The following is a 27,144-nucleotide window of genomic DNA, read 5'->3' as shown; positions in this document are numbered from 1 at the left end:
TATCATCAATAATGATGATATCGTCAACATTCATTATCATACCCTTCTTGGATACCAAGGGGATTGAGGTGATTTTTATATCACATGGTGTCTCAACACCTTCCATCACAATTTTAGTGATATCATTCCTCAAATAAAGCTCATTGAACTTCTTAGATTTTTTTTCCGTTTGAGATTGAGATAGGTATAATGGCATGTTGATGCATGGTCGACACTCAAGTCGATTCTTTGTTTATTTCAACAATTTTTCACGTAACCACTTCCGGTTATTAATTTTGAAAAACAACTCATAAGTGTTAATTACTATAACCACTTATTTTCCGCATGCAATATATGCATCGTCAACAATTTAATATTGTTAGGCATCAATATTTGTGTAAGAAGCATATTCCGTGTAGGCAACCGATTCCATCTCGTAAATATTTTGTACATCAACAAATTTCAATAGAAACGTCAATCCTTTAGGCCAATCGATATCCTCCTCGGGGTTCCTCGCATTATATAAGCAATGTCAATAATTGTCTTAAGATTGTAAATACAATCTTTATAATTGTCTTAAGATTGTAAATAAAAATGGGGCGATATTGCAATATATAAATAATAAATTAAATTTTAAAATAAAGATAAATAAGAAAATAACTATACGGGAACAAAAATTTAGGATTAAAAAAACTGGAAACGATAACTCAACCAATGCCGAACGAATAGAAGGAAAAGTCGAGTCGTGTGTGATACCACATTGTCCTTAAGACAATTATGCCGCCTCTACCGGTGCAAGGACTTAATGACGCTAGTCTCCCATGATACAACGACTTACAAATCCTTGAAGCTGCACTACTACAAGAATACCAGCGAACTGGAAAGAACCATTTCTGTCACTAGAATAAGAGAGCTAAGAATGAAACTTTATCGAGAGAGAGAGAGAGAGAGAGAGAGAGAGAGAGAGAGAGAGAGAGAGAGAGAGAGAGAGAGAAGTTTCTCAATCTGAATGTGTTTCTGAATCAAGTTCTGAATCCATTTTTAAATTCATTAAAAAGAATGGAAGAATGAATCGCTTTTTATAGAGGGAACTTGGATCACTAAATGAATTCTCATGAATTCACAAATGACTTTCTTATCATAAGTCACAACGGTTATGAAATGAATTTTCATACGTTACGACCGTTACAGATATTACGTAATGAATTCTCAAACGTTATGACTGTTACCTCAATGAATTTTATTTCATCTGTTATGACTATTACACAATGAATTCAACAGTTACAAAATTCAATCTCATTAAATATGTCGTTACATAATTTAATCGTATTGAATCTGACGTTACAAAATCAAGTGGTTAAGTCGTCACACATTCCAGAATTCAAATAGTTTTCACGTTTACAGTGACAATTTCGTATTCACACCATAACCAATTTAACCAGATCAATATACGTTTTGTAGCTCTTAATAGTTAATACCAGAGAATACAAGTTCATATTTATCATTACAAATGTAAATGCGTTAACTCAAATTCCTTTAATTAAATTGGTTTAGAATAAATAGTGAAATTTACTATTTTTCCAACAGGCCGTGTAGCAGATAAATTAACCTTGTCTTTAATTATGAATGCGTACATTGAGTCTCCTAAGCCAAATTGAATGGACTATCATATGAAAAACATCATATCTCTTGGGGGGATCGTTCACCACAAAGTGTCTTTGCACTTGTTTCACTCTTTCTTGCATTCTTCTATACTTCTCTTCAGGAATCCCCATTAAGATTTCCTTAAGTCGTGGAATTTCACTAACAGATACTTGAATAGAAAAGGACTCCCAATTTAGAACATCACTGAAAGGCAGAACATAATGCTGTGAAATCAAAACCGGAACGCACTCTGCGTAAATTGCCTCTACGATCCTTGGACTAGCGACTTCATGACCACTAGGGCAAATGCAGTACTTGCTTTGCTTCAACATGTCATGGTAGGACACATTTTTTGGGACTGTTTCGTAGACCAGTAATTCTGTATCTTTTCCTTTCCAGTGTTGGAAAAGCAATGGTCTGATTCGACCATGCATTCGCCCTGCAAAGAAGGCTAGAACAGAACGCTTGGATGGGGGCAAGCCTCCAATTAGTCCTGTAATTTCACCAGTTGCAAGATTGATTTCTGGAAATGATGCATCTTTCTTAGGATTGAAGTGCTCGGAGGTGTTTGCATTGCATAGTACACGAATGGCAACAAAGTATAGCTGTCGAACGTACCATGTCGCCCTTGGCCCCTATACAAAGCCTTCAATGTTAGTAGTGTAACAAACTAGCAACACAGCATGTCAGATAATAAGGTCTAGTTCTTAAGAAATATCTGCTTACCCAATCATGGCAAGAAAGCATTACATGATCAGCCCCAAGGCTTCTATTCCAAAATGGGTACTTGTTGGATATGACTTGAACATAATCAACCACAGTGCGCTGCAAAACAGCCTTGTCTCGAATTATTGGATGAAAGAGGTACTCAATGATCATCACCACACTAAAAGGAAGGAAATAGACATGAGCTTTTTCTGGATCAGAAGTCCGGAATTTGGTATCAGTTTCCATGAAGCTGAGAAAGAGTCCTTCCATAGAGTATATGTTCTTGCAAGGACCATTGTGGAATATAGGAGGCTCTCCTTCTTCATATACAAAAATCTTAAACAGGCTTTCCATTAAGAGGTAGCTCCTATACAGAAGTAGAACAACTTAAAATCACGAGTGTACACAGTAAAAGGCATAAGCATTCCTGATCCTTATACTAATCAGAGTAAGTATCACATACTGGTGAAAGGCAAAAGAATTTCTGTAAATATCGCCATTTGGAACATAATCGACATCTTTAAGAATACTTGTTTGGTTTAGCTTTGTAGCTTCCCTGATTAACTCCCTAGCAGTAGCAAGACCAGCCTCAAGCATTTCCAGGTTCTCATTTCCCTTCTCATTTTGTTGTTTCAAAACTGATTTTCCAGTGGAACTCTGTACTTCCAAGATTAAACATAAACGGTAATCAGAAAACAAAAATTAATGAGAGACCATATTCGAAAATTAGTAAATCATTAAGTGTAACGATTGAATTCATACCTCGTGTCCCGAAATATTGTTGAATCTGAACGGAGAATCAGAACTCATACTTATGGTACTAGTTACAAAAAACCAAGCAGACACTCCTTTATGGCTCTTTGGCATAACAATCACCGAGACTACAGCAAAAAAAGCCATTGCAACTAGTACAAAAACACACTGATATGATTTTCTATAAACCTGGTTCATCATCTCTTTCTCTTACAGAGCTTATTTCTGCAGAAAGAAAAGGAGTGCTTCTCATGAGATAGTATCTCCTATGAATGTGGGGTATGTGGCAGCCTGGCAGGAGATATTATGGAATTTATGGAAATTAGTGATGAGATCTATTCCTGTGCTAAAACATAATCTAATAATATCTAGTACAACTGCGACTATTCAATAAGCTTTTGGTATTCGCTATTAGTCACTAAACGAGACAAAGTTCGGATGGAGATTCTCAAGGCCACTGACATTGACGTCAACAAAGCACATAATATATATTTTCATGAAAACTAGACAGAACAGATCACCGTCCAAGCATGGTCATCATCCATCTCAAAATTAAATCTTCAGATAACTTGAAGAAAACTGTTGTGTGAATTAGCAATGTAAGGAGCTTGATGAACTTCCTTATCCTGATTCAAAAAAAAGAAAGAAAGAAAGAAAAAGGAACATCTCAAGAAAAGAGTTCGATGAACTAATAAACTACATGCCTAGCTGCATCAAATTTTGAAAATGAAATCTCTCGTAGGCAACTGGATAGATCGGATATACGTTGGTGATTGATAGACGGGGCCATCAATTTACTACCTATATATTTGTGAAATGAACAAATAAGTAGATAAGTCTCCCATGTCAGACGAAAACATAGGAAATAATCCCAAAATGGAAAGAGTGCCTCAACACATATCATTGCTATATAGACGTACTTAAAACCAGATTATTTGACCCGAGAACTACCCTGCATTAGCATTAACTAAGCCATATGCACAAAACATGTGCTCTGTACAGATTCACAGCTTCCTGATTGCTGTTTGCTTGATATGGTTCATATCAGGAGTCATACGCACATAAACAAAATGTAGTCATAATACTCTACAGATTCACAGCTTCCTGATTGCTGCTTGCTTGATATAGTTCATATCAGGAGCCATATGCACATAAACAAACTGTAGCCAAAATGCTCTACAGATTCACAGCTTCCTGATTGCTGCTTGCTTGATATGGTTCATATCAGGAGCCATATGCACATAAACAAAATGTAGTCATAAACTCATAATACCCTACCATATAGAGTTGCCTATCAGCAAGCAAAATATTCCTCTCTCCATAGGCCTAAGTGCATCACCTTAAGTCTGTTACTTCAGAAGCACATCAGGGCTGATTGCTATCTAATACATACAATAAGGTTTAGCTTCAAACTTGAAGGTGTAACTCTCTCCCAGTGCAAATGTTTCGTTGCTGTCAATGTCACCGCCTCTCCTATTGTGATAGCCAGGGTAGTCAGACTTTTCGAACCACACTTTCTCTGTCAAAAACAGCCCTGCTGATGAAGCAGGGCTGTCCACATGCCATGTGTTATAAGGGTAGTCATCCCTGGTTGTCACATGAATTTCACCACCAGGACGAAGCATAACTCGAGCACTTGCAAAAAAGTGAAAAACCCACGGCAATTGCCTGTGCATCCTATTCCATTCAAACCAAATAACATCGAGAGAGAGAGAGAGAGAGAGAGACTAATTAGGGTATGGATGATGTTTAATGAAAGTGAGTCATATGCATAGAGGACAGAGCTTCATTTGGCATAACATTGATTATTATAGACCTGCAGCCTACTGTAACTGGAAATTATACAAGGTAAATGGTAAATCCCTTAGGTGATAATATAATAAACCAACAGTTTTGCGTTCTCTAAGATACCAGTTTCTTGCATTATCTGTGCATAATATGATCACAGTAATCATTTTCCAGCATATCATAAACTTGTGACAAATTAGAAAATTAATCTAAATAATAAAGATCTTAATGAAGGGTTTCCAATAACATTATTGGTTGCGAAAACTTACTGTATGACTTCTTGAATCATGCTACTCACACAGATTCACAAACATTAACTAATCTTATCTATACTAATCTTGGTGATGCATCTAAATGAATGCAAGTCTTGAACTCTGAATATATGCAATATTGCTATTTTGGGCATAAAATTCAAAGCTTTTGTATCAGTCACTAAAATCTCATTTGATAAAGGAAAGCTTTTGATTTTGGCCAACTACATCTTTAAGTTAATTAGGCTATGATGTCAACCAAACATTCACATACCTTTCCTCTACATTGTAAATGGAAGTCTAAAAACACCTCCCATCCACATATACAATTAATGTAGTCTAATTGGCAACACAATAGAGTAAAGGTAAATTTGCCACTTACTCAATGACCCGAGGATGACTTTCTCCGAAGCCAGGGTAATGCCCAGCATGAGGAAAGTTGAAGATGATAACATCAAATTTTTTCCAACTCAGGAAATAATGCCGGTGCATGTCATGCACATTCACATCATGCAACACTTGGCATCCTCTCTGCCTCAAGTCATTCAAGTGTGACACACAGCTCCAATGCTTTCCCCACTCAGATGCTGAAAATTCGAAATATAATTAGTCACTCGCCATCAGTTGCAACATCTAAGCTCGTCATGCTAAATTTTTTCCCCCATTTAAAAATACTTGCAATTCAGACCAAAAAATAAAATAAAATACTTGCAACATCTATGCTCGTCATTCAGGCTAAAATGACCCAAAACACCCTTTCCCAAAATTAGTTTTTTCCCCTAACCCCCAAAACTTTGTCCCTGCCGAGCTCCAAACCGCCACATTTTAGCCCCAAAATGCAAACAAAAATGAATTTGAAGCAAAATTGAAGCTCAACAAAAATAAAAAGGGGAGATTTTAACTCTAGGGCTGGGAACTCGAGAGATTGTACTGTTTCCCAAAAAATTAACCCCAGTCAGAGGTGTGGTAAAAGAGTAAAATTACTATGACAACAAAGTACTGTTACTGGTAGCGCTGCAAATGATCCCTAAAATCCGATCAAAACATGGTCTTGTTTCTTGCACTAGTCCAAATTGTGACGAACCCTGAAAAATCATCACAACAGTTACATGCACACCAGGGCTTAGAAGCTAGAGCAAAGCCAGTAATGTACCTTGGGAATCGAGAGAAGTAGCCACCATGTTAGTCGCGCAGCCAAAAGCTCGAGCCAAGCAAGCAGAGAATGAGAAGTCGCCTTCCCCGACTAGCAGTATCTGTTGTGAGTTACAGTGGTTCTCAATCCATCTCTCCATTTTTCTCCTTCCTTTCCCCAAAATCACTTGCAATATAAGCACTTTTCTTCTCCGGCTTTCTTCAAACGAAAATGTAATCGGAAAAAACCAAGAAGAGACCTTTGGAGAAAAACCAGGGACTGTGACAAAGTTTTATAGTACAAGAGAGTCTGAGAACCGGGTCGGGGTTTGGGCCGGGTGTGTGGGTTCGCATTATTACAAGGCCCTCATGTTTCGCGGATGTGTTACTTAGTTTCACACTTTTACTCTCACCGGCGGTGAGAAGTTATGACTTGGTACTTAAGAAGACCCCAATTCTCTGTTTTTTTAGGGGAATGAATAACTTCATTGGCAATCGCGGTGCACGGCTACAAGTACCAAACAAATAGAGTGACAGAACTACTCCAAATGCAAACTACACTAAGCAAATAATAACGCATAAATGCGCTTATTAAAAAATCAAATCATAGTTCAAGAATAAACTGAAGCAAAATAAAGCATAATAACTTTCAAATCCCCACCAAGTACACTCTCAACCAGCTCAGGCCTAAGGCATCAAAATTGCGTAGGCAGGGATAAGAAATGATCTCATCAATTGTGCTCACATCATTGGCTGCCATATAGTTTTATCTTATGCAGCATTTCATATTGACGATTGATTAGTGTTCAACTTCTCAGGCGATTTCGAATCAGTGGCCACTTTCCTTTAAAAAGTTTCAGTTTTAACTATGAAGGTTTATCCTGGTGATAGTCATGTCAGATGACGATGATCAGTTAAGAAAAGGGTGCCTGGGCACGTACTCCTGCCATATACATGTACTTCAAACAAGACTAGTAAAACTACCCTGCATTAGCATCAATTTAGCCAATTAGCCATATGCACAAAACACGTACTGTTTACAGATTCACAGCCTCCTGATCGCGGCTTACTTGATATGGTTCATGTCAGGAGCAAACCATATGCAGGAAAACAAAACGTAGTCATAGTACCCTACCATATAATGTCGAGTTGCAGCGAACAAAATATTCCTCTCTCCAAAGGCCTAAGTGCACCACCATAAGTCTATTACTTCGAAAGCACGTCAGTGTTACTTGCTTCTGATACCTAATAGTTAATCATAAACTTGAACGTGTAGCTGTCTCTCAGTGGAAATTTCTTGTTGCTGTTAATGCCACCGCCTCTCTTATTGTGATAGCCAGGGTAGTCAGACTTGTCAAACCACACTCTCTCTGTCAAAATCAGGCCTTCTTCAGCAGCAAGTTCCTCCACATCCCATGTGTTATACGGGTAGTCATCCCTGGCTGTCACATGAACTTCACCACCAAAGCGAAGCATCACTCGGGCACTTGCAAAAAACCCACTGAGCAATTGCTTGTGCATCCTATTCCATTGAAACCAAGTAATACCAAGAGCAGAGAGAGATTAAATAACTAATTAGGGTATGTATGATGTTTAATCAAAGTGAATCATATGCATATAGACCTGCAGCCTACTTTAACTGGAAATGGTCATTTGTACATTCCTTAGGTGACAAGATAATAAATCAAAAGTTATTGCATTATTTGTACATAATATGATCACGGTTCTCATCTAATTTACAGCATATCATGAACTTCTGACGAAAAAGAAAGTGCATCCAAATAAGAAAAAACTTAATGAAGGGTTTCTAACAGCATTATCGGTTGCAAAAATTTACTGTATGACTTCATTGATCATGCTACTCACACAGATTCACAAACATTTATCTGATCTTGTCTATACTAATTTTGGTGAAGCACCTAAATGAATGCAGTTCTTGAGCTCTTCACTATTGCTATTTTGAGCATAGAAATATATTTAAAAAAAAAATGGATTCTGAAACTGAAGTTAATGACTGAGGTTACAGTCACTAAAATCGCACTTGATGATTAAGGAAAGGTTTAATTTGGTTGACTAAATTATATCTCATTTCATCTTTAGCAATTAGGAACGATCTCAGTTACACACACACACACACACACAATTAATGTAGCTTTATTGGCAACACAATAGATTAAAGGTAAAATTTTCCACTTACTCAATGAGCTGATGATGACTCTCACGGAGCCCAGGGTAATGCCCAGCATGAGGAAAGTTGAAGATGATAACATCAAACTTCATCCTTCTCAGGATGTAATGCTGGTCCATGTCATGCACATCCACATCATGCAACACAAGGCATCCTCTCTGCTTCAACTGATTCAAGTGTGACGCACAGCTCCAATGCTTTTCCCTCAGAGATTCTGGAAAGTCGAAAGATAATCAGTCATCATCGATAGTTGCAACATCTATGCTCGTCACGCTACTCCTTTTCCCCAATATAAAACATCTATATGCTCCTCACGCAAATTCTTTTCCCCATTTTAAATCCGAGCTAAAATGAACTAAAACACCTTCCCCAAAATTTGTTTTTTTCCCCCTAAATTTTCCCCAATACTTTGTCCTAGCCAAGCTCAAAACCACCACATTGTGCCCCAAAATGCAAACAACCAAAATGAACTCAGAGCAAAATTGAAACTTTACAAAGATACAAAGGAAAGCTTTGAACTTTAGGGTTCAGAGCTTTTACCCAAACAAGACATTTCCCTTCAAGATAAACCCTAGATAGAGGTAAAGAGAATTACTGTGAAAGGAGTAAATTTATACCAGAGCAAAGTAGGGTTTCAAGTAACAGTACAAATGATCCCTAAAATCATGATCAAAACATGGCCTTGTCACTAGTACTAGCTACTACAAATTTTGATGAACCCTAAATCTCTATAGCACATACACAAACAACAGGGCTTAGTAGTCAGATTAAAACCAGAGCAATGTACCTCTGGAATCGAGAGAAGTAGCCACCATGTTAGTCGCGCGGCGAAAAGCTCGAGCCAAGCAAACAGAGAATGAGAAGTCGCCTTCCCCAACCAGCAGTATCTTTTGTGAGCTACCGTAGTGCTCAATCCTTCTCTCCATTTTTCCTTCCTTCCTTTCCCCAAAATCACTTGCAAGACAAGCACTTTTCTTCTCCGGCTTTCCCCAACGGAAAATGTAATCGGAAGAAAAAAGAAGCGACTTCGGAGAAAAACCAGGCTGTCACAAAGTTTTTTAGTCCGGAAGAAGCGAGCGTGTGAACCGGGTCGGGTTTTGGGCTCGTCATTATTACAAGGCCCTGTTTTTCGCGGGTGGTCATGTTTGGGCTTTGGGTGGGTCCGATTTCGGACCAGAAAGCGACAAAAGTCTTACATTTCCCGCCAAAAGCGTGACTGAGGTGAGTCAGGTGACGACTCACAGTCACGTGTCGCAACTGCAGGAGGAGCTCCACGGCTGGCCACGTGTGGCATGGAGCTACTGAATTCCCGCCACGTAACAAGCGAGTCTCATCAAACCTTTTCCCGAGATATATAAGAAGAAGCGTGGGTGCTTTATCCCCCAAGAACAAAGCTCTCTGTTTTTTATTTTCTCAGTAAAATTTCAATTCTTTGTCCTAAAATTACAGGACATTGATGGACGTTCCGGGTGACTTGTTGTCCCAGCTGTGGAGTTTCATCTCCTTCCTACCCTTCTTCTTCTTGCTTCTTATCCTTGGCGTCGTTAAAGGTACAGAGCACCATCTCATTCTCTTAATTCTTCATTACTCTGCTATGCACAGTAGTCTCAATTATCAACCGGAAAATAGTGCCCTTGTGTTTTTTTTTTCTGTCAATTTGTGCCATGTTTTCGCTGTATCATATACGAATCGTAGGTTTTCTGTGTTTATATATATGTTGGTATTTGATAGGTTTTTCAGTTTTGATGTGTGTAGAAGTAATGGAATGGTATTTGTTTGATAGCTGCAATCATTGGTCCGGTAGTGCTATGCATTATTTTGATCGGAAATTCATCTGTGATTGCTGGGCTTTGGATAGCACATTTTGTTTGGACGTATTACTGCGTAGTAAGGTATGCCCTTCCCTTGCAACAAGTTCTCAATCTATATATAATAATCTGGTTATGGATTTGGTTATTTATGCTAGCTGTGTGCTTCTTTACATGGTTTTAACCTTCCTTGATATCATAATTTCAGAAGCAAGAGGCTTGGACTAGTGTTAAAGATTCTAGCGCTGGTACTACTTCCAGTGCCGCTTGTCCTTTGGCCGGTCGTTGGAGTTGTCGGGAGTCTTTTAGGTGGGATTGGATATGGAATTTTTTCTCCCCTACTTGCGACATTTGAAGCTGTTGGCGAGAATGTCCGGGACAAGTTCTATCACTGCTTTGTTGTATGTTTCTCATCTCCTTGGCCCTATTTGTTTCACTGCAAGTAATCGTCCGTTGATTTTTTTGTATTTTTATCTGAACTAAAAGTAAGAAGCAAGGGTTTGCAGGTGTTGGGAATGCTTTTCCTTCATTAGGTACTTTTTTTTTAGGTATTATAAAGTATAATTCAGTAACACGAAGTAAAATTCTTATCAGTTTGTTGATGTCATGACAAATCAATCACAAGTTCACAACATTCTTATTAATATGTGACTATAAATAATAAGTCTAGTATTTAGAAGTTCAAGTTTGCTCACTTTTTTCTTACTCTAGGATGGCACTTGGTTCACAATCAAAGGAAGCTGCATAATTGTGGAGGACTTCACAGATTTTTGCTTCCATTCTTACTTCTCCTGCATGGATGAACTAATGGAACAGAGGCCTGCCGATGAAAAGCCCATGGATATAAAGTTAGAATCATTACCTACCTATTTTTCTTTCATTTTCAGAAATATATGTAAAATGAAATTTTTGAGTGGTTTGGTCGTTTGCTTTTAGGTTGATGAAATTGCCAGGTTGTTTGTTGGTGACTGTGATTGGAGTTCCAGTGGATGTGGCTTTGATTACACTTGTTGCACTATGGAAAAGTCCATACATGCTCCTCAAAGGCTGGAAGAGGCTATTAGAAGACTTGATAGGCAGAGAGGGGCCATTCTTGGAAACGGTATGTGTTCCATTCGCTGGTCTTGCAATTCTACTGTGGCCTCTGGCAGTCGTAGCAGGTGTAGTAGCTTCGTTCTTGAGCAGCTTCTTTTTAGGACTATATAGTGCTGCCATTGTGTATCAGGTACTCTATTATTTGCTTTCTCATCATTTTCTGAAGTTTGGTCAAATTTCCTGATTTTGTTGTTGTTTGTGTATCTTTCCTCTTATTGTTTGCATTGCCATGAAGTTTATCTGAACAGAATTATATAATTTCCAGGAAGACTCGGTCCGGCTAGGACTTGCCTTTATAGTTTCAGTGGTTTCATTATATGATGAATATGTAAATGATTTGCTGTACTTAAGGGAGGGATCCTGCTTTCCCAGGTACATTGCTGATTTATGTTTGAAAAGCTATATCAATATTACAGCATGTTGAAATGAAATGGTTTATTAGAGAGAGAGAGAGAGTGAAGGTCCCAGTCATTTTCTTTCTGACTTGTTAAAAGTAAGGTTACTTAGCTGGAGTATTAGTTTTGATTATAGACATCCCTGTGGCAGCAGGCTGATATACCGTAGAAATATGAGTTCTCGCCCAGAGAGGAAGAGCTGTGACAATGATAAAAATGAAACCAAAAATGGTAGGGAAGCCCCATTTAGATCAAAACTTGTTTCGCAACAACCAAGAATTTGGAAGCAGGCACTCCACCGGTATAAATTAATGCAGGTTAGAACTTACCAGAAGTAATAAATCAACATGGTTTTGCAGATAGAACAATTGACTTAATGTTATTTTTTGACTTCTAATGTTACAGGTGTGGGGCTGGTTTTTCAAATCTTGCGAGATTAATGGAAGAATTCTCCTCCGTGATGGTCTGATAGATGTCAAGGATGTAGAAGAATGCATCTTGAAGGCAAATTGTAAGAAGTTAGGGATCAAATTACCTGCTTGGTCGATATTGCAGTGTCTTCTTGCGTCAACCAAGTCTAGTTCGTCTGGGTTGGTAATATGTATGTTTATGCCTCATATTTTCTTGCTTCTTATAATCATTTACTTGGACTTAATGGTGGATATTCTAATTTGGTTCCATAGCTGATGATGTAGAGTTGACAAAGGCAAATGGGCCAAAGGATAAAGTGTTTGACTGGTTCATTGGACCGTTGTTGGTCATGAAAGAGCAAATTAAGAATATGCAACTAGACACAAGCGAAGAAATGGCCCTGAGATATGTTTTTATGAAATGTAAGAATGAATCGCCCGAGGAATGGGATGATTATGAATTCTCATCTGCAGATCCTGTCCGGAGGGCACAGTTGCAGGCCATATTTAGAAGGTTATTTTCCTTTGGATATTCATAATATTTCTTCTTGTGTTTGAAATTTGTGGGGAGCATGACATCATTTTGACAATTTATTTGCTTCAGTAGTTTTTTCATTCCATGGTAAGTGAACATCAGTTCTCATTCTGACAAGCGTTTCCATTGCAGACTGCAGGGGCTAGTAGCTTCCATGTCTAGGGTGCCAACCTTCAGACGCCACTTCAGAAATTTAGTGAAGGTGCTGTACCTAGAAGCAGTTCAAGCAGCTGTGTCTGCTAATCACATAGGAGGAATAATAATTCCCGGAAAGGGCAACCAGGGTTTGATGGGAAGTGAGGATGGGAGAGAATCAAAGGAAGGAGAAGAAATTGTTCTTGATGTAGCAGAACAGTATACCTTTGATAAGGGTGACAAGAATCTGATGGGAAGTGAGACTGGGAAAGAATCACAGGAAGGAGATGAAATTGTTGTGGACATAGCACACTACTAGCGAGACGATTTGAGGGGACGGCCATCTTTCCGTACCCATTCAGCTTATAGGGGACGGAATCCGTGCCCATTAGGATATGCCTATGGAGACGAAAAATCTGTCCTACCTATTTGCACCATCTCCATTTGGGGTTCGGGACGTGCTTAAATCGACACCACCCTTCAGAAACTCCCCTCTGACATATACAGTTCTCTTGTCTACTTTTATTCCGTGTGATGTATATGGTAATTTATTGCCCGGTTTATTACTCAATGAAAAAAACATACTTTATTTTTTTTAATTTTTTTAATTTATATGTTTTGATTTTTTTAACATATAATTATTTTGTGTAATTATATTTAATAACAAAGTTATTTTAGATAAAATATGTTTTGGTGATTTTCTTGGGTGCGTTTTATTGCTTAACATTTGCTATGGTCCCTGCATGTATGGCAATATATAATTTTTCAACAAAAAAAATTAGCCAAGCACATATGGTTTCTGATTTTGATATGGGTAAAACACTAAAACCCACTTCTGGTATTTCAATAAACAGACCATTTCTCATTTGAGTAGTAATTCTTAACAACTTATAATCATAATATTTATTCGAAATTAAGCCTATAAAAGACTAACTAACTATTTCAATAAGCCTTTATGGGATGTTTAGTGATGACACATCTGCAACGCTCATATGCTTCTCATTCCTCTCTATTTCCTGAACTTCATCACCATTATCATCAGCAGCAATTGGAGCTGCCTCTTCCTGCTGATTTGCCATCTCCACCATCAGTATTGCAATCTGAAGCCCCACAACAATGGTGCGTCAAGACTCAAGAATATTAATATGACCAAACAAAATTTTCAAGGTCTTCATTCTCAAAATATCAGTACTTGCAGCCGACATTAATAAGAACCAGTTTGCTTAATTTGTGCTACTGGATGAATATGAAATTTGTATTACGATAATATACCTCTTTTTCCATGAAAAAAACCATATTACACTTTTCCATCTTTAGTACATTCCAATTTTTCCCAGTATTTTAAGATCAATCAACTAGTTGACTCTCATCTAAAACATGAAAATTAGCACAGCATTTGGATTACATCTCAACAACAACAACATTCATTAGTTAATGCATAAACTAGAAATATAAAAAATTCAATCATATCTCAAGTCTACTTTTACTTTCCTCATGATAAGCTGGTTTCCTAGCCTCTCAGCACTCCTGAAATCCTCTGATTCCCTTCGATGACTTCAAACATTGACCTCACCATGTAGACTAAAAAAAACAAAGAATAAAAGAATAATTACACTATTATAGTTTATGAAACTAAGATTCATAGTGAATAATAAATACACTCAAAAGGCAGGCGATAATTATTTGATCTTTTCTAACTTTAGAAGACAACCAGAATCAATTGACAACATAGCACACAAAAATGATACAACTTATTCGAATTGGTCTACACTATCCACCCTACAACATTGACACCAAAAAGGAGATGAAAGTATTGGAACACATTAGTCTCAACTTAGTAGATAAAGATAAAAATTGTTCCAATTAAAAATTAGAAGCATCTCCTTATACATATAAACTCTTGTAGCCATCACTAGACATAAGGATTCTACAAGCTAACATAGCATATATATGTTGCTTGTTAACAATAGTACCTCTTACGAATCTCATATGGCAAGCCAGTAACTTCAAAGGAAGTAATATGCAGGACTCGTTATCAACCTTAAACAAAAGTACAAAAGAGAAGACTTTGTCAATGGATACTTCAACAATTAGAAACAAAAACAATATAGTAGCTCATATGTAATCAAGAAATTTGATTTATATAAACACAAGCCAAAGAATTAGTAAGAAACCATAGCTATGATCACCTCTAGTACTTAGTTAATAGAATTGCACAACAAAAAATTACTTTACTACCTCTATCACATCTTACGGTGACATCCGATCATCTGTATTTCCATACATTATTGATTAGAACGATCAATAATTATTCCCTATGTTACTAAGTAAAATCCATCTCGATGATAGAGGCAACACTAGTAGATTATTAACCTAAACTATCTATATTTTAGGTTTGTAGTTTGGAAACAACCCGCCCTAGCTAGGACTTTAGAGTAGTATGCTTCTTGCCCTCCTAGATTCATCAAGGGTAACACTAGTAGATTAATCAAATAATCATTTATATAAGCTGTACAATAAGAACATATGCGAATTTGAAAATAAATAGGCTTTGCAGCTTGGTGACTTACAGTTGGATAGAACAGTAACAAGTAATAGATTTTTCATTCTACACATGTGAATGTGTGATTATGCAAGATATCCAAAATTGAAGTTTGATCAGAAAGAAAAACAAACTAGATACAAAACAAAGCCAAAATATTAATCTAGATCAAAACCTTAGGGTATGAATAGATCATGAGACTCTAAACCCATATGAAGTAGGGCAGTGTAGAGCGGTTGTTAACGTAGTGAATTATATTGATGTAATACGCTACACTCTTTGCTAATGCAGTATGCCGTGCTCCTTGTCCCTTTCCTGTCACAAGTAGCACGAATCGTCAGAGTAGAGACCACGATGGCGTGGTCTTCAACTCTCTGATACTCAAGTTAGTTTGATGGTAATTTGTGCAAAGTAATAGTGGATGGTTCAGTATACTTACCTTATGAGGTCAAGGGTTTGACCTTTTATTGTTGAGTTGAGGTAGATCATTTACTTATCTTCCGGTGTGGGACAAAGTCCGATTAAGGTGTTCTCTGGAGTCTTCTTTGGGATGCGTGTAAGGGCGCGTCCGTAGTTGGTTTGGGCCGCGGGGCAGCCCATTGCATAGCTAGTGTGGCTGGCTCACTGTTGGTATTGCGAGGCTGGGCTATTTATTAGCCTTAATGCGCTGATAGTTGTGCTGATTATGGCGGGCATAAGTCTATGCTAACAGCGATGTATATCGGAGAATGTTGATATGCCAGATCTCATAACAATCAATAGGACATAGAAGGTATATACCATCATTAGTACCTCATTGGGGGGTTTTGTTGATCTCTTATGCTAGGGCAGATCGAGAGTGCTTGCTTTGGGCCTAGTCGACATTTCGTGGTGGAAGAGCTAGCAGGTCTTACGGCATTTCGGCGGAGGAGGACGTTTAGAGTGTGACGGACGAGTGTGTTTGGACATTTAGAAATATATAAATGACATTTATTTTGTAAATAATCAAAGTGAGAAATTTAAACAGCAAATTCCTTCATTTTCTTTTTCACAAAAATTTAAAACTTCATATCTAATAATGTCAAACATGGGAATTGACTTTTAGGAATTGTGAAATCTTCACTTTAATTAAATTCTCTCTTGTTTTCCCTCATCAAAACACATTTTTAGGCCCCATTTAATTTGGCAGGAAATCTTACTATGGAAAATGAAATTATTTCAATTTTCATGCTTAAGTGTTGTTTGGCTGTAATTGAATATTGGAATGGAAATAAAAAAATGTGTTTTGACTGTAAATTGACTCTCTCTTAAAGCCGGAAATAAATTATCTACCCAAGGGTGGTATTCAATTTCCATTCTTATCAACAAAATCTAATTTCCTTTTAAATTACATTTTCTTTCCTTATAAATGAGTTTGAATCAAAATTTTGATTAAATATTTCATTCTAATTACTTATCAAAATAATTCTAATTTTGGATTCCGATATCTACCAAACACTCATATGGAATTAACAAAACTTTTTTCATTTCCATATTAGTCTGGAAATGAAATCAAATCATTTTCATTTTTTCACATTTTTATTTAAACAAACAGGGCCTTAGAGGATTGTGGGTTTCCCGGTTGTGATCGGAAGAAATTGAAGGTTTAAGTGATAATAATTCTTGATTTCTAGCTCAACAGAATCTAGAACCTTTGAACTTTTTTAGCAGAGAAAGGGAAATGACTTGATTGGGACAGAAGCTACACATATTTGTCGCTAAGGAAATAATTGGGCACAAATTATGTGAGTGCATTTGTTTGCGACAAAATTAATCTAACCGTCCCCATTAGTCTAAATTGGGACGGAACAACTGGTCGTCCCTAAAGGTTTCGTGCCCATTAGCCAAAACTCTAGTAGTGCATTGGCCGATTGGGGATGAGAATGCCCCTTTGATTGATAGAAGTAACTGATGTAGATTTGTAAAGACAATACAAGCTGGTGGAATAAAGATTAGGTGTGTGGTCTCTGGACGATCTTGTTTACCTTTGCTTGGTCTACCTAATGAAGATTTTGCATTACCATTTTCATTGATAGATCTCGTATGCACATTTCTGAATAATTAGGAAACCGACGTTAAGATAGAGAGATCATGCATGCAACCTAATTAGTAATTACCCAACCGACCAAACTAACATCTCAAACTGCGATGTCAACCTAGTTAAGATTTGAAACGACAACTACAATACTGACATAGACACTTTGTTCTAAATATTCTGATATATCCTCGATATATCTCATATATTGGTAAAATTAAGAAAATGATACGATATCTTCAATATCTTTTAAGTTATCGGTCAATACTAATTTCATGGTCAAAATCTAATATATTAGGTTAATCCAATTTTGACCCGATATATTTGAACGTTAATATCTTAATCAAGGAAGCCAAAAACATTATCAGGCGAAACATCCAACTTCATATGTGAAACCAAACCACAGCTTGTCTGCCACAAATCCAACAAATCTTTATTTAGACACTTTTTTTAATTATTTGAAACCAAATGTATATTTTTATTTAGTATTTTTTTGTAGTAAAATTCATATATTTAATAAATTTAATTATAATAAATCCTATATATTTCTATATCTCATATATATTATTTTACCCCTTAACTGATACGATCTCGATAAACGATAGTTAGACCATTGCCTAGGCGTAACCCCACAACCTAATCGGACTGGTATTACCAAAAGCATGCATTGATTTTGACCACGAAAGCAAAACAAAGCATATGCCGCGGGGAAAAAAACCAGATAGATGGTTGAAAAACTTGGAAACATTCTAGTTGAAAAATGGTCTAGTGTTTAGCATATTTGGGATGTTAAAGAGTTGATAGGTGTCAAGTTACCAGGGTTGAAGACCGCGTTAATATCACCCTAGAGAACAAATTAAGGAGCTGTAAATAGTAAAGGATCTTGCTGGTATGATTTTTTTTGTTGGCCCTTCTCTTTCGGCAACTCTTTCGATTATAACTCTGTAATGGAGATTTTTTCTCCACAGAATTAACAATAGCCATGCCTCTCTCTCCTGCATACTTTTGATCTTTCCATCTTCACCAAACCCTTCAAGCCAAGGAGAAATCGAAAATTATCCTAGTATTCTCGTTGATCAGAACCATATAACAAATTTGCCAAGATCCCAATTAGAGGGTAGACTGAGTTTTCATTCCTCTCATTCGATTCTGATCAAACTTTTTGTGTTGGTAAGGTTATAAATCGTTATGCAGCTTCTTTTCCTATTTGTCAGTGAGAGATTTCAATCCCAAGAATTGTGTATTTTGTTGATGTAGAGGTACGTACATCTGAAAATGTAGGTGGCAGGAAATATATGAATATTGAATGCTACCACAAAATCCAGTACCTCTTACGGATATCCCATTCTCATGTTGTCATTCGACCTAGCTAATCAAAATTCTAGTATCTTTCATCACCCTTTGTTGGGAAATTGACGAGCGTGAGTGCATACTTAATTCCCTATACCATTTTCGATCAAACCCTATTCAGAAGCACTGTATATTGTTTGGAAGACAAATTTGGTGACCCTAGTGTCTTCAAAGATGCAGGCTCTAAGTCGTTCGATGCGGGGTCATTCGATACATGAGCCTCCACCATTAGCAGAGAAGCTCACTGATGACCCCGTGACATCGAAAACAGCACAAAGCACGGTGACATGCGTTTACCTTGCCAACATTGCAATGAATTGGCGGAAGGTCACGGTCATTTGGTGCAAAAATCTCATGAACCATTACTTGAACATAAGGATCGATAGTCTAGGAGGTGATTTCCATTACACTTGCAAAATCGACCTCAAGCCGTGGCATTTTTGGAACAAAAAAGGGTACAAGTCATTCGACGTTGAAGGGACTCATGTTGAAGTCTATTGGGACCTTCGATCTGCTAAATTCGTAGGAGGTCCAGAACCGAATCATGACTTTTACGTTGCACTTGTTTGCGATGAAGAAGTTGTGTTACTCTTGGGAGACATGAAGAAAAAGGCTTACAAGAGAACCAAAGCAAGGCCGTCGGTGGCTGAGGCCGTTATGTATTACAAAAAAGAAAACGTGTTTGCCAAGAAAAGCTTTGCCACTAGGGTGAGATTCGACGAGAAGAAGAAAGAGCATGACATTGTTGTGGAGAGCTCAACTTCGGGGCTAAAAGACCCTGAAATGTGGATCAGCATAGACGGGATTGTGTTGGTTCACGTCAAGAATTTACAATGGAAATTCAGAGGGAACCAGACTGTGATGGTGAACAATCTTCCTGTCCAGGTCTTTTGGGATGTTCATGATTGGCTTTTCAGTACTCCAGCAACAGGTCATGGTCTTTTTATTTTCAAACCCGGGGCACCTGATTCGGAAGATAACGATTACGACGGAGAAGGCATGGATCAATGCGGCGGAGAGAGTGACAATGGCAGTGCCTATTTTTCAACTCGGAGTCTAAACACGACAGCTTCTGACTTCTGCTTGTTTCTTCATGCATATAAGCTTGAATGAGGGGTCTGGACATTCTCACAGGTTTTTCTTTAGCAATAGCTAGCAATACAAGAGATCGAACATACAACGGTCAATCTCAACTCTCGTGAATTGTAAATTATCATTCATGTATCATCTGTTTTATATAATAAAATGTTACTGCAAATTAATTAATTTCAAGAGAAATTTTGAAGAATGACCTTTTTTTTTGCTTCTAAATTGACTTTTAACCATTTTATCAAATTATTGAAAAATAACCATAATACATACGAAAAGTCTTACTTACCCTTAACAGTAAGTTATTTCTTGAATCATTATTGATGGAATGTGTCATGAACAATATGTCATGTTTTGAAAGTTAAGTCTTCTATTAGGGTCTCTAATCACTCCACTATTACCGGATAGGTTAGGGTTTTGGGAAAATTGTTTCCCTCCGACGGTGCGTCCAATGACGCTGCCGTCAGACGGGCGGAGCGGTGGGTCAACAGGTGGCCTAGCTTGGGTCGTGGATGGTGGTGGACGTGGATCGAGAGAGGTTGTCGGCTATAGGGTGTGGCTTGGGTGGTGCTTCTCAATGGTTGCAGCGGCATTGTTCGTTGGTGATGGTGTTGGTATCGTTCTGGAGATGCTGGTTGGGCCTCGTTGCGGTGCAATGATGACGATGTTGTGGAGGTTGGAGATAGGGAAGCAATGGCGTTATGAACTTGGGTGTTTCAACCCGGGTTGGTTCTCAATTTGTTGTTATGTTGCTTGGTGTGATTTCTTGAAGGGTGTGTCATCACGCCGCCACGGGCATATGTAGTAGTTTCTAGGACGGTGGTTGGCATTGTCAGCGAGGCGGCGGCGTTGTGATCAGGCAGAGGTAGCATGTCGGCGTTCTCTATGGCTGGTGGTCCTTTGAGGTCTTTGGAGGTGGGCCTGGGTTCAATTTGGCCTAGAATGGGTCATCTAGATTAGGTGGGTTGGGGTCTTGTTGGCCTTTACCTGTTTTTCATCCTTATTTAGGTTTTTCTCTAGTTTTTTTCGTCCCTCCTTTGTGTGAGGGTTTAGGTTGTTAGTTGGTAGGATGTTGGTCGTGTCGTTAGGTGAGCCATGATTATGGTGCATGTCATTTCCAAGGACTATCTAAATGTCGGTTCTATCTGGGTGTCAATGTAATGTGAATGTTGTCTCTGCAAATATGCCGGAGGTTTTGGTATGTGATGCTATTAAAGTGTTTTCTTCTTGAGGTTGGCAGCGAGTTGGTATCAACTATTTCTGGAATCATTTGGATTTTTTAGGATTTGGCATTTTTGGCTCATGTCTATTACTTCTTGCAATAGTCATGTGATTAACATTGTGGTAGGGATGAATGTGGGGAATCAAATCCACCACCGAGTGATCCCCTTGGTGTAATTGTAATATTTTTGGTGCAATATAGTTCTCCTTTTCTTAAAAAAAAGTGTCAACAAGAAATTGGCAGTTGTGCACTTGTTTATGTACAATATATGATCATGCTCACTATACAATGTTCCATAGATCAGTCACAAACATCTAGCTATGTTGGGTCAAAGTATATATGGTTGACAATATTTCTCACACTATTTCAAACAAAATCTTTGAATCTCACCCAGTATCTAATGATCGAGCTAAGTCCTTTTTAGATGACGAGAGTTTCACTTGCTAATAACTTTGAAGACTTCCAATTCAAATTAAAGATTCAACACATACTGATTCCAGTCGCAGTATTCTTTAAATGAGATTGCTCTCTCAAAAATCAAAACATGATTGAATATTGAAGGTAACTAACCCTGCTCTAGAGAAACGTAGCTCAAAAACATGGCTATATGCAGATGATCAGGCTAACAAGCAAGCAACATGATCCTTATATATCTAGAAACAAAAACCTTTCAAAAACATTCTTGAAACAAAATTAGAGCATTGTGATTGACAAAATCTTTTAGTATTCACATCGATAGGTTGGAACAAGTAAACGACCTAGTGAGTAGAGTTTCATAAAATAAGAATAAGAGAGAGGTCTTCTGCCACTGAAGCGTTTTGTTTTGTTTCAGAAACATGTGATCAATTTTGGAGATCTAATTAGATTAAATGGTAGAATAGATAGCTAGCTAGGGTTTTAGAAGGATAGTAATGACATTGTATCTGTCTATAGGGTTATTTTACAGTTTTATTTACAAAAACATGGTCAAAAATCAATTTGAAGACCATAAATGGGTCATTCTTCAAAATTTCTCGAATTTCAATATGTGACCCATTTTAGTGGTCTAGGATGAGGATTACGATGTTCTAATAATCGATCATCTAACCGGCCTAGGTGCTAAGCGCCAGAGACAAGGGGAGAATGGGCTTTTGAGCAATTTTGGATTTAGTCAGCCGCTTAGGCGGTTTCTTAGCAAGATTAGACAGACTTTCAGCGGGACTAGCAAGTTGTCTGGCCGACTTAGTTTTTTGACTTTATTTCATTCATTTTTTATAATAGATACTTTGTGGAAGTAAAGAAATTTTTTGGAAAGAATTATAATAAGAAAATGGCAAATATCACAAATAGAATTCGAACGATACCACTACTTTGTTGATGGCACTTGAACTACATATTTTGTAATATCTGAATTTGTCGAACATAAAAGCACTTGAACTACATATTTTGTAATATCTGAATTTGTCGAACATAAAAAGAAAATAAGAAATAGACCTGATATATCATACTTGCACAGGGTGGTATGTTTGCAGCTTATGTTTGAGTGTGACACTCAATTGCTTATGGTCACTGGGGCACTGCAGATGGCGGCAGACGTTGGTAGCAAGGGCTGAATGGCATGCAAGGAACTGGTTAGTCTTTGGGCCGGGTTCTTTGGTGGTGCATTTTCTTATTTAGGCCTCGTTGTTGGCCTAGGTATAGGTGCTTAGGTTTAATTTTGTTCTTTTTGTTCTCCTTTTTTGCTTGCAATGGTTTAGAATTTTAATAGGGGTTGGTGGTTTGTTTGCCCCTTCTTTTTGGGCAAGCGTTTTGGGTTGCTATGGTGGTGTGTGGCCGGTTGTGTCGTAGTATGTGTCTTGGCCATGGTATCATTTTAGGGACTATTTGACTGTCGGTTTATTCTTTTTACCAATATAATAATGAGGGTTGTCTTTGGCATATACGCCGACGGTTTGGGCATATAGTGCTTTGTAAACAGTTTTCTTCTTGAGATTGGTTATGAGGTGGTATCAGATGCTTCTGGAATAGGTTACGTGACATGTGAACCTTTTATTGGTACTATAAACTGTCCACACCCTATGGGTGTGAGAAAGTTATCAACGTGAAAAAGTGAATAGTTAAAACCTGAGAAGAAATAATCTATCTCAATAATATATTTAAGTTTTGACCCTAATACCCTTAATAGTTTGTTTGTCAATAAAGGTAATAATTGGGTATATTTGGAAGTTCACAATTTAGTGAAATGTTTTTGGTGCCGTTTTATAGTATTACAGATTAGAGATATTAGTATATGATTGAGAGTGTTGTGTAGAAGTTCTTGCACCACTGTGATCTCCCTTGGTTTATAATATTGGTTTTTATTATTATCTATACTCTTATAACGTAAATAGGTTTGTCAACTAAAATGCATATGAAATACAACAACACCTCTAAATCTTATATTAATTTTAAATAATTAAAGGACATTATGATAAAAAAACCTATTTTTTAACCCATTACCTACCTTATTTTTGAAGATGATGAATAATTTCATTCAGATCGCAAACACAAAAGTCAAAGGAATGCCTCTACACACCACATGCTACCACCTTTTTAGGGGTAGGAGGGGCACCAGCATACAAGTATGTAAGAACTTGATCACCAGGGATCTTCTTTGGCTGAGGAGGAGTCTTGACAGCAACCATGGCCGTTGTTTTGATCCGATTTGGTTTCTTAAATTTTGGAGGAATATTTTTTCAAATAAAACCAAAAGGAGAGAAGATCGATCGAAACAAAATGGATATCAACAACCCCATCATAATCTCGGAAGACGACCGGTGTCCTGCCATAGCAGCAAGGCCCCCCGTTCATCACTCTCTTGGTGTTTTTACCATGATTGAACACAAAGAGAAGATGATTCGGTGGTCGGGCTTGTACTTGGAAGGAACCTTCAAGCGTCCAGAGTCTCCTGAAGTGCGAATGAAGGTCCAATGGAGAGACCTTCTTTAGAGCTAGCGGCCGTGCCAAGAGGAACGCTTGGCCAAAACCTACCGCATCGTCATCATCATCACGAATGTTAGAGATGTCGAAAGCTTCCTAGCTTGCAATAGTGAGTTGTTGTGCAAAGCTGTGGTAGATAGTGTCTAGGTTTTCCATGGAGAGGGGATAATTGAGCCAGAGATCAAGGATAGTAAGGTTAATCACCATCTGAATACAACCTAGACAAGCTAGGTATTTGAGCGGCCAAAAGGGAACGACGCTACTAGGATTTTCTTGTATAGATCTCTTTGTTGTATATGAAAATAAATATACATGCGGTGATCGTCTTCTTCTATACCATTAACTACCTTATCATCAATAACCATCTAATGATTTAGATAACCTCCTACTTTTTTTTCTCATAATTCAAAATTTAATTATAAAAAATATTATGCTCTAGTATAAATTTACTTTTCTCGAAAAAAAAAAAACCCGGTATATAAGAGAGGTGAACCGCAGCGTTTAGTTTGAAGAGAGCAGAGAAACGAAATGAAGCTAGGCCCCAAGGTAGTGCTTCTCTTGAGAGACCCAGAGGGCTTCGGCCAAGCCATTTTCGATGCATTCCACCCCAACCCATCTGCTTTCGTCACGTAAGCTCTCTTCTACTTCTTCCTTTAAGCTTTAAATTGAATTCATTTTGATATGAATCGCTCAAAGTTAGGGCTGTAATTTTGTTGCAGAGAGGAAAGCTTCGAGCTTTCTCTGGAGCGCTATGGGATCCAGAATTGCAAGGCGTCTGGAAAAGTTCGACACTTTCTTGATCAGCAGGGTCAATTTGAGGTCTCTTCTTTTATTCCTATTTCAGTCGAATTGAAATCACACACTTAGGGTCTGACACTTTCATGTTCTTGTATGTGTTTGTGTGTTTTATGTTGGAGTTTTGGGTTTTGAGAAATGGGGGCCTGTAGTTTTGAGGGAATGTGTTCTAGTGAGAATGGTGGAAGATAAATTAATGCCCCTTTGGGATTAGAATGTGTCTTTTTTGGAACGATGAAAATCTTTTTTGGTTATGAAATGCACTTAGATTTTAAAAGTAAGAATGCTCTGTAAGATTTAGAATGTTTAATGGCTGGAAATTTTCCCGAGAGAGCATGTAGGTTCGATACATTACGCTCCAAGAAGTAGGAGCTCAGTGGTGACTGTCTGCGAATCTTGTTCTCTTTTTATCTGATATTTCGGAAGTAAGTCCTGCCATAAGCCCATAACTATGGGGGCAGGTAGCTTGTTGTTGTTTAAATAGTACAGTACTGGATGGTGATAGTTTACCACTATTCATGAAGCTTTAGCTGTTAGTCTGTGAGCTAAGTGCGCTCTTAGCCTCTAATTCTGCCAATATGGTGAAGTTTGTTGGTTTTGTCACTCTTTTCCAGAGTTTAACCTCTTAGATCGGTAATGATTATAATCTGTTCTTAAATTATTTGTTTCAGGTGTCACAGTTGCTTATGGAATATTATGATTCACCGATACTAGCATGTGCTTTCAATGAAGTTCTGGCTCAAATAGCCGGACAAAAATCATCCTCAATGCCCACGATTGTTGCCCCCTTTTTCGTTTCATCATCCAAGCTTAAACGGGACAGCAAGTCTGCAACCAAGTTAGACAGCAAATATTCACTTTATGGCATACAGATAGGTACAGAAACAGACATAAGCAAAGACATCATTACCAGAACTCAGAAAGCACCACCGTCTTTACAGATACATCATGAACCTCTAGCCTGCCTTCTTCAGATGGTCCGTGTCCTGAATTTGCCAACTGTTGTTCTTATTGGGCAAAAGAGTCAGAGATTTTCTGATAAAGAAGAGCTTGAGGTAAAAATTTCCTTATTCACCTTTTAGCTAACACGACTGAAATTTATCTTCAAAATTGTGATATGTTATGAGAAAAATCAAGTTATATGTTGAGGCCATGATACAATATTATCTTTCTTTATATGAACTTGCTCCAGTTATATGCGAAGTTTTAATTAGGTTCTGCTGTGCACAGTAAATGGCGCTTAGCCTTGTTCCTTTTCTCTTCTTTCTGGTTCTGTTACTGAGTTTTCTGGATTGATCTGTATAATCTAATTCTATGTAAATTCTTGTTCAGATACTTTATGAAATTGGGGAACTTTTGGCAAACACTTGTAAGGTAAACTTCTCAAGAGGCAAAATCACATGGAAACCAACAAAGAAATCTAAGGACGAACAGGAGCCATGGCGTGCATTGTATGGTTGATTCAGAGTCGTTTGAGTCAGTAAAGGCTCGAAGCATTCCGTGGACAACTACTGTCTCAGCTTGTGACCTGAGCATGGACATAATGAAAATGTTTTTTTTTTTTTTGCCATAATATACTTTTTTTTTTGGCTCTCCTTTTTCTTATTTCGGTTTGATTTGATTAGTGCAGTCCACTGTCTTAGAAATAGGGGTTCATTGTGGTAACCAAACAGGAACAGATACTGGTTTTTAGCTTTTGTGGCCAAAGCTAATTTTACTAGCAAAAGAATATGAAGTAGCTCATTTCCTGTACTCCTGATTTTAGCACTGTTCTGGTCATGACCTGAGCATGTTTTGTATGTAGAGCTGGGGAACTAGAGCAGCTACAACTTGTAGCCTGAAATGATTTCCCTTTCCTTTTCCTCCATTTGCATTATTACCCTATTATATGTTATGTTCCTTGACAAAAGATCACACACGAAGAATTGATGTGATTTAAAATCGTTCCATGCAGAAAATTGTATGCATTGCATCATTTGGTTTCCCTTTCTATGCAAGTTGATATCATCTCTAGGTTGCTGAAACGATTGTCAACCGTTGAAACATGAAAGAACACTGATTCATAGTTAGATGTAAAACTAACCCTTCGAAAACTACATCAACGGATGATAATCGTTCATGTGTCCATACTAGCTGATTCGACATGTTCCCATATTCATTACTACTGACCATGATCAAAGTGATATCATTAACAATTGCCCGGAGTATCCACCTTTGTCTTCTTGTCACGCAAGAACTGTTCCCCAAAGCTTATTATATTATAAACCCTAGTATATTCTTCTTCAATAAATAGAAGAAGGAAAACTAACGGTGTC

General features: G+C 37.7%; 6 protein-coding genes across 7 annotated transcripts; 3 read left to right on the top strand and 3 right to left on the bottom strand.

Moving 5' to 3' along the window:
• Nucleotides 1–1,517: 1,517 nt before the first annotated feature.
• LOC126798881 (probable glycosyltransferase At3g07620) lies at nt 1,518–3,571 on the bottom strand. Its single transcript, XM_050525960.1, has 4 exons — nt 3,094–3,571; nt 2,795–2,988; nt 2,350–2,698; nt 1,518–2,258 (listed from the first exon to the last, which is right to left on the bottom strand). Exons 1-4 carry the CDS (start codon nt 3,283–3,285, stop codon nt 1,596–1,598), a joined length of 1,398 nt encoding a protein of 465 aa, XP_050381917.1. The 5' UTR covers nt 3,286–3,571; the 3' UTR covers nt 1,518–1,595.
• An 895-nt stretch (nt 3,572–4,466) lies between these two features.
• Nucleotides 4,467–6,415, bottom strand: LOC126797267 (uncharacterized protein At4g26485-like). The gene is made up of 3 exons (XM_050523921.1): nt 6,277–6,415; nt 5,506–5,710; nt 4,467–4,719 (listed from the first exon to the last, which is right to left on the bottom strand). Exons 1-3 carry the CDS (start codon nt 6,413–6,415, stop codon nt 4,467–4,469), a joined length of 597 nt encoding a protein of 198 aa, XP_050379878.1.
• Nucleotides 6,416–7,499: 1,084 nt separating this feature from the next.
• Nucleotides 7,500–9,413, bottom strand: LOC126797266 (uncharacterized protein At4g26485-like). The gene is made up of 3 exons (XM_050523920.1): nt 9,230–9,413; nt 8,452–8,656; nt 7,500–7,776 (listed from the first exon to the last, which is right to left on the bottom strand). Exons 1-3 carry the CDS (start codon nt 9,366–9,368, stop codon nt 7,500–7,502), a joined length of 621 nt encoding a protein of 206 aa, XP_050379877.1. The 5' UTR covers nt 9,369–9,413.
• A 432-nt stretch (nt 9,414–9,845) lies between these two features.
• On the top strand, nt 9,846–13,314 carry LOC126799186 (uncharacterized membrane protein At3g27390). 2 transcript variants are annotated; one of them, XM_050526325.1, is made up of 10 exons: nt 9,846–9,992; nt 10,226–10,334; nt 10,459–10,651; nt 10,962–11,098; nt 11,187–11,475; nt 11,611–11,717; nt 11,892–12,057; nt 12,146–12,341; nt 12,424–12,664; nt 12,818–13,314. In XM_050526325.1, the coding sequence occupies exons 1-10, from the start codon at nt 9,899–9,901 to the stop codon at nt 13,137–13,139; spliced, it is 1,854 nt and encodes a 617-aa protein (XP_050382282.1). In that variant the 5' UTR covers nt 9,846–9,898; the 3' UTR covers nt 13,140–13,314. The 2 variants fall into 2 exon arrangements, with proteins under 2 accessions (XP_050382282.1, XP_050382283.1); XM_050526326.1 differs by having other exon boundaries at nt 11,895–12,057; nt 12,818–13,312.
• A 5,646-nt stretch (nt 13,315–18,960) lies between these two features.
• On the top strand, nt 18,961–19,878 carry LOC126797265 (uncharacterized). Its single transcript, XM_050523918.1, has one exon. It carries the CDS (start codon nt 18,961–18,963, stop codon nt 19,876–19,878), a length of 918 nt encoding a protein of 305 aa, XP_050379875.1.
• A 4,627-nt stretch (nt 19,879–24,505) lies between these two features.
• Nucleotides 24,506–26,581, top strand: LOC126799641 (uncharacterized). Its single transcript, XM_050526881.1, has 4 exons — nt 24,506–24,663; nt 24,754–24,853; nt 25,501–25,884; nt 26,162–26,581. The coding sequence occupies exons 1-4, from the start codon at nt 24,563–24,565 to the stop codon at nt 26,288–26,290; spliced, it is 714 nt and encodes a 237-aa protein (XP_050382838.1). The 5' UTR covers nt 24,506–24,562; the 3' UTR covers nt 26,291–26,581.
• The last annotated feature ends 563 nt before the right edge of the window (nt 26,582–27,144 follow it).

The sequence above is a fragment of the Argentina anserina genome, chromosome 6, assembly GCF_933775445.1.
Source record: "Argentina anserina chromosome 6, drPotAnse1.1, whole genome shotgun sequence".
Taxonomy (NCBI): Eukaryota; Viridiplantae; Streptophyta; class Magnoliopsida; order Rosales; family Rosaceae; genus Argentina; species Argentina anserina.
Note: the sequence above shows the minus strand (reverse complement) of the source record. Positions and strands in the feature narration are given on the sequence as shown.

Bases quoted from the DNA above. Each gene is read 5' to 3' on its own strand.
- LOC126798881 (XM_050525960.1), bottom strand. From the start codon at position 3,285: ATGATGAACCAGGTTTATAGAAAATCATATCAGTGTGTTTTTGTACTA. The intron at 2,989-3,093 runs GTATGAATTCAA...TTGGAAGTACAG, and splicing joins ACAATATTTCGGGACACGAG to AGTTCCACTGGAAAATCAGT. The intron at 2,699-2,794 runs GTATGTGATACT...ACTTCTGTATAG, and splicing joins AATTCTTTTGCCTTTCACCA to GAGCTACCTCTTAATGGAAA.
- LOC126797267 (XM_050523921.1), bottom strand. From the start codon at position 6,415: ATGGAGAGATGGATTGAGAACCACTGTAACTCACAACAGATACTGCTA. The intron at 5,711-6,276 runs GTACATTACTGG...TCGAATTTTCAG, and splicing joins TACTTCTCTCGATTCCCAAG to CATCTGAGTGGGGAAAGCAT. The intron at 4,720-5,505 runs GTAAGTGGCAAA...CTTTTTTGCAAG, and splicing joins AGTCATCCTCGGGTCATTGA to TGCTCGAGTTATGCTTCGTC.
- LOC126799186 (XM_050526325.1), top strand. From the start codon at position 9,899: ATGGACGTTCCGGGTGACTTGTTGTCCCAGCTGTGGAGTTTCATCTCC. The intron at 9,993-10,225 runs GTACAGAGCACC...TTTGTTTGATAG, and splicing joins TATCCTTGGCGTCGTTAAAG to CTGCAATCATTGGTCCGGTA. The intron at 11,099-11,186 runs GTTAGAATCATT...GTTTGCTTTTAG, and splicing joins GAAAAGCCCATGGATATAAA to GTTGATGAAATTGCCAGGTT.
- LOC126799641 (XM_050526881.1), top strand. From the start codon at position 24,563: ATGAAGCTAGGCCCCAAGGTAGTGCTTCTCTTGAGAGACCCAGAGGGC. The intron at 24,664-24,753 runs GTAAGCTCTCTT...ATTTTGTTGCAG, and splicing joins AACCCATCTGCTTTCGTCAC to AGAGGAAAGCTTCGAGCTTT. The intron at 24,854-25,500 runs GTCTCTTCTTTT...TATTTGTTTCAG, and splicing joins ATCAGCAGGGTCAATTTGAG to GTGTCACAGTTGCTTATGGA.
- LOC126797266 (XM_050523920.1), bottom strand. From the start codon at position 9,368: ATGGAGAGAAGGATTGAGCACTACGGTAGCTCACAAAAGATACTGCTG. The intron at 8,657-9,229 runs GTACATTGCTCT...TCGACTTTCCAG, and splicing joins TACTTCTCTCGATTCCAGAG to AATCTCTGAGGGAAAAGCAT. The intron at 7,777-8,451 runs GTAAGTGGAAAA...TCAATGGAATAG, and splicing joins AGTCATCATCAGCTCATTGA to GATGCACAAGCAATTGCTCA.
- LOC126797265 (XM_050523918.1), top strand. From the start codon at position 18,961: ATGCGGGGTCATTCGATACATGAGCCTCCACCATTAGCAGAGAAGCTC.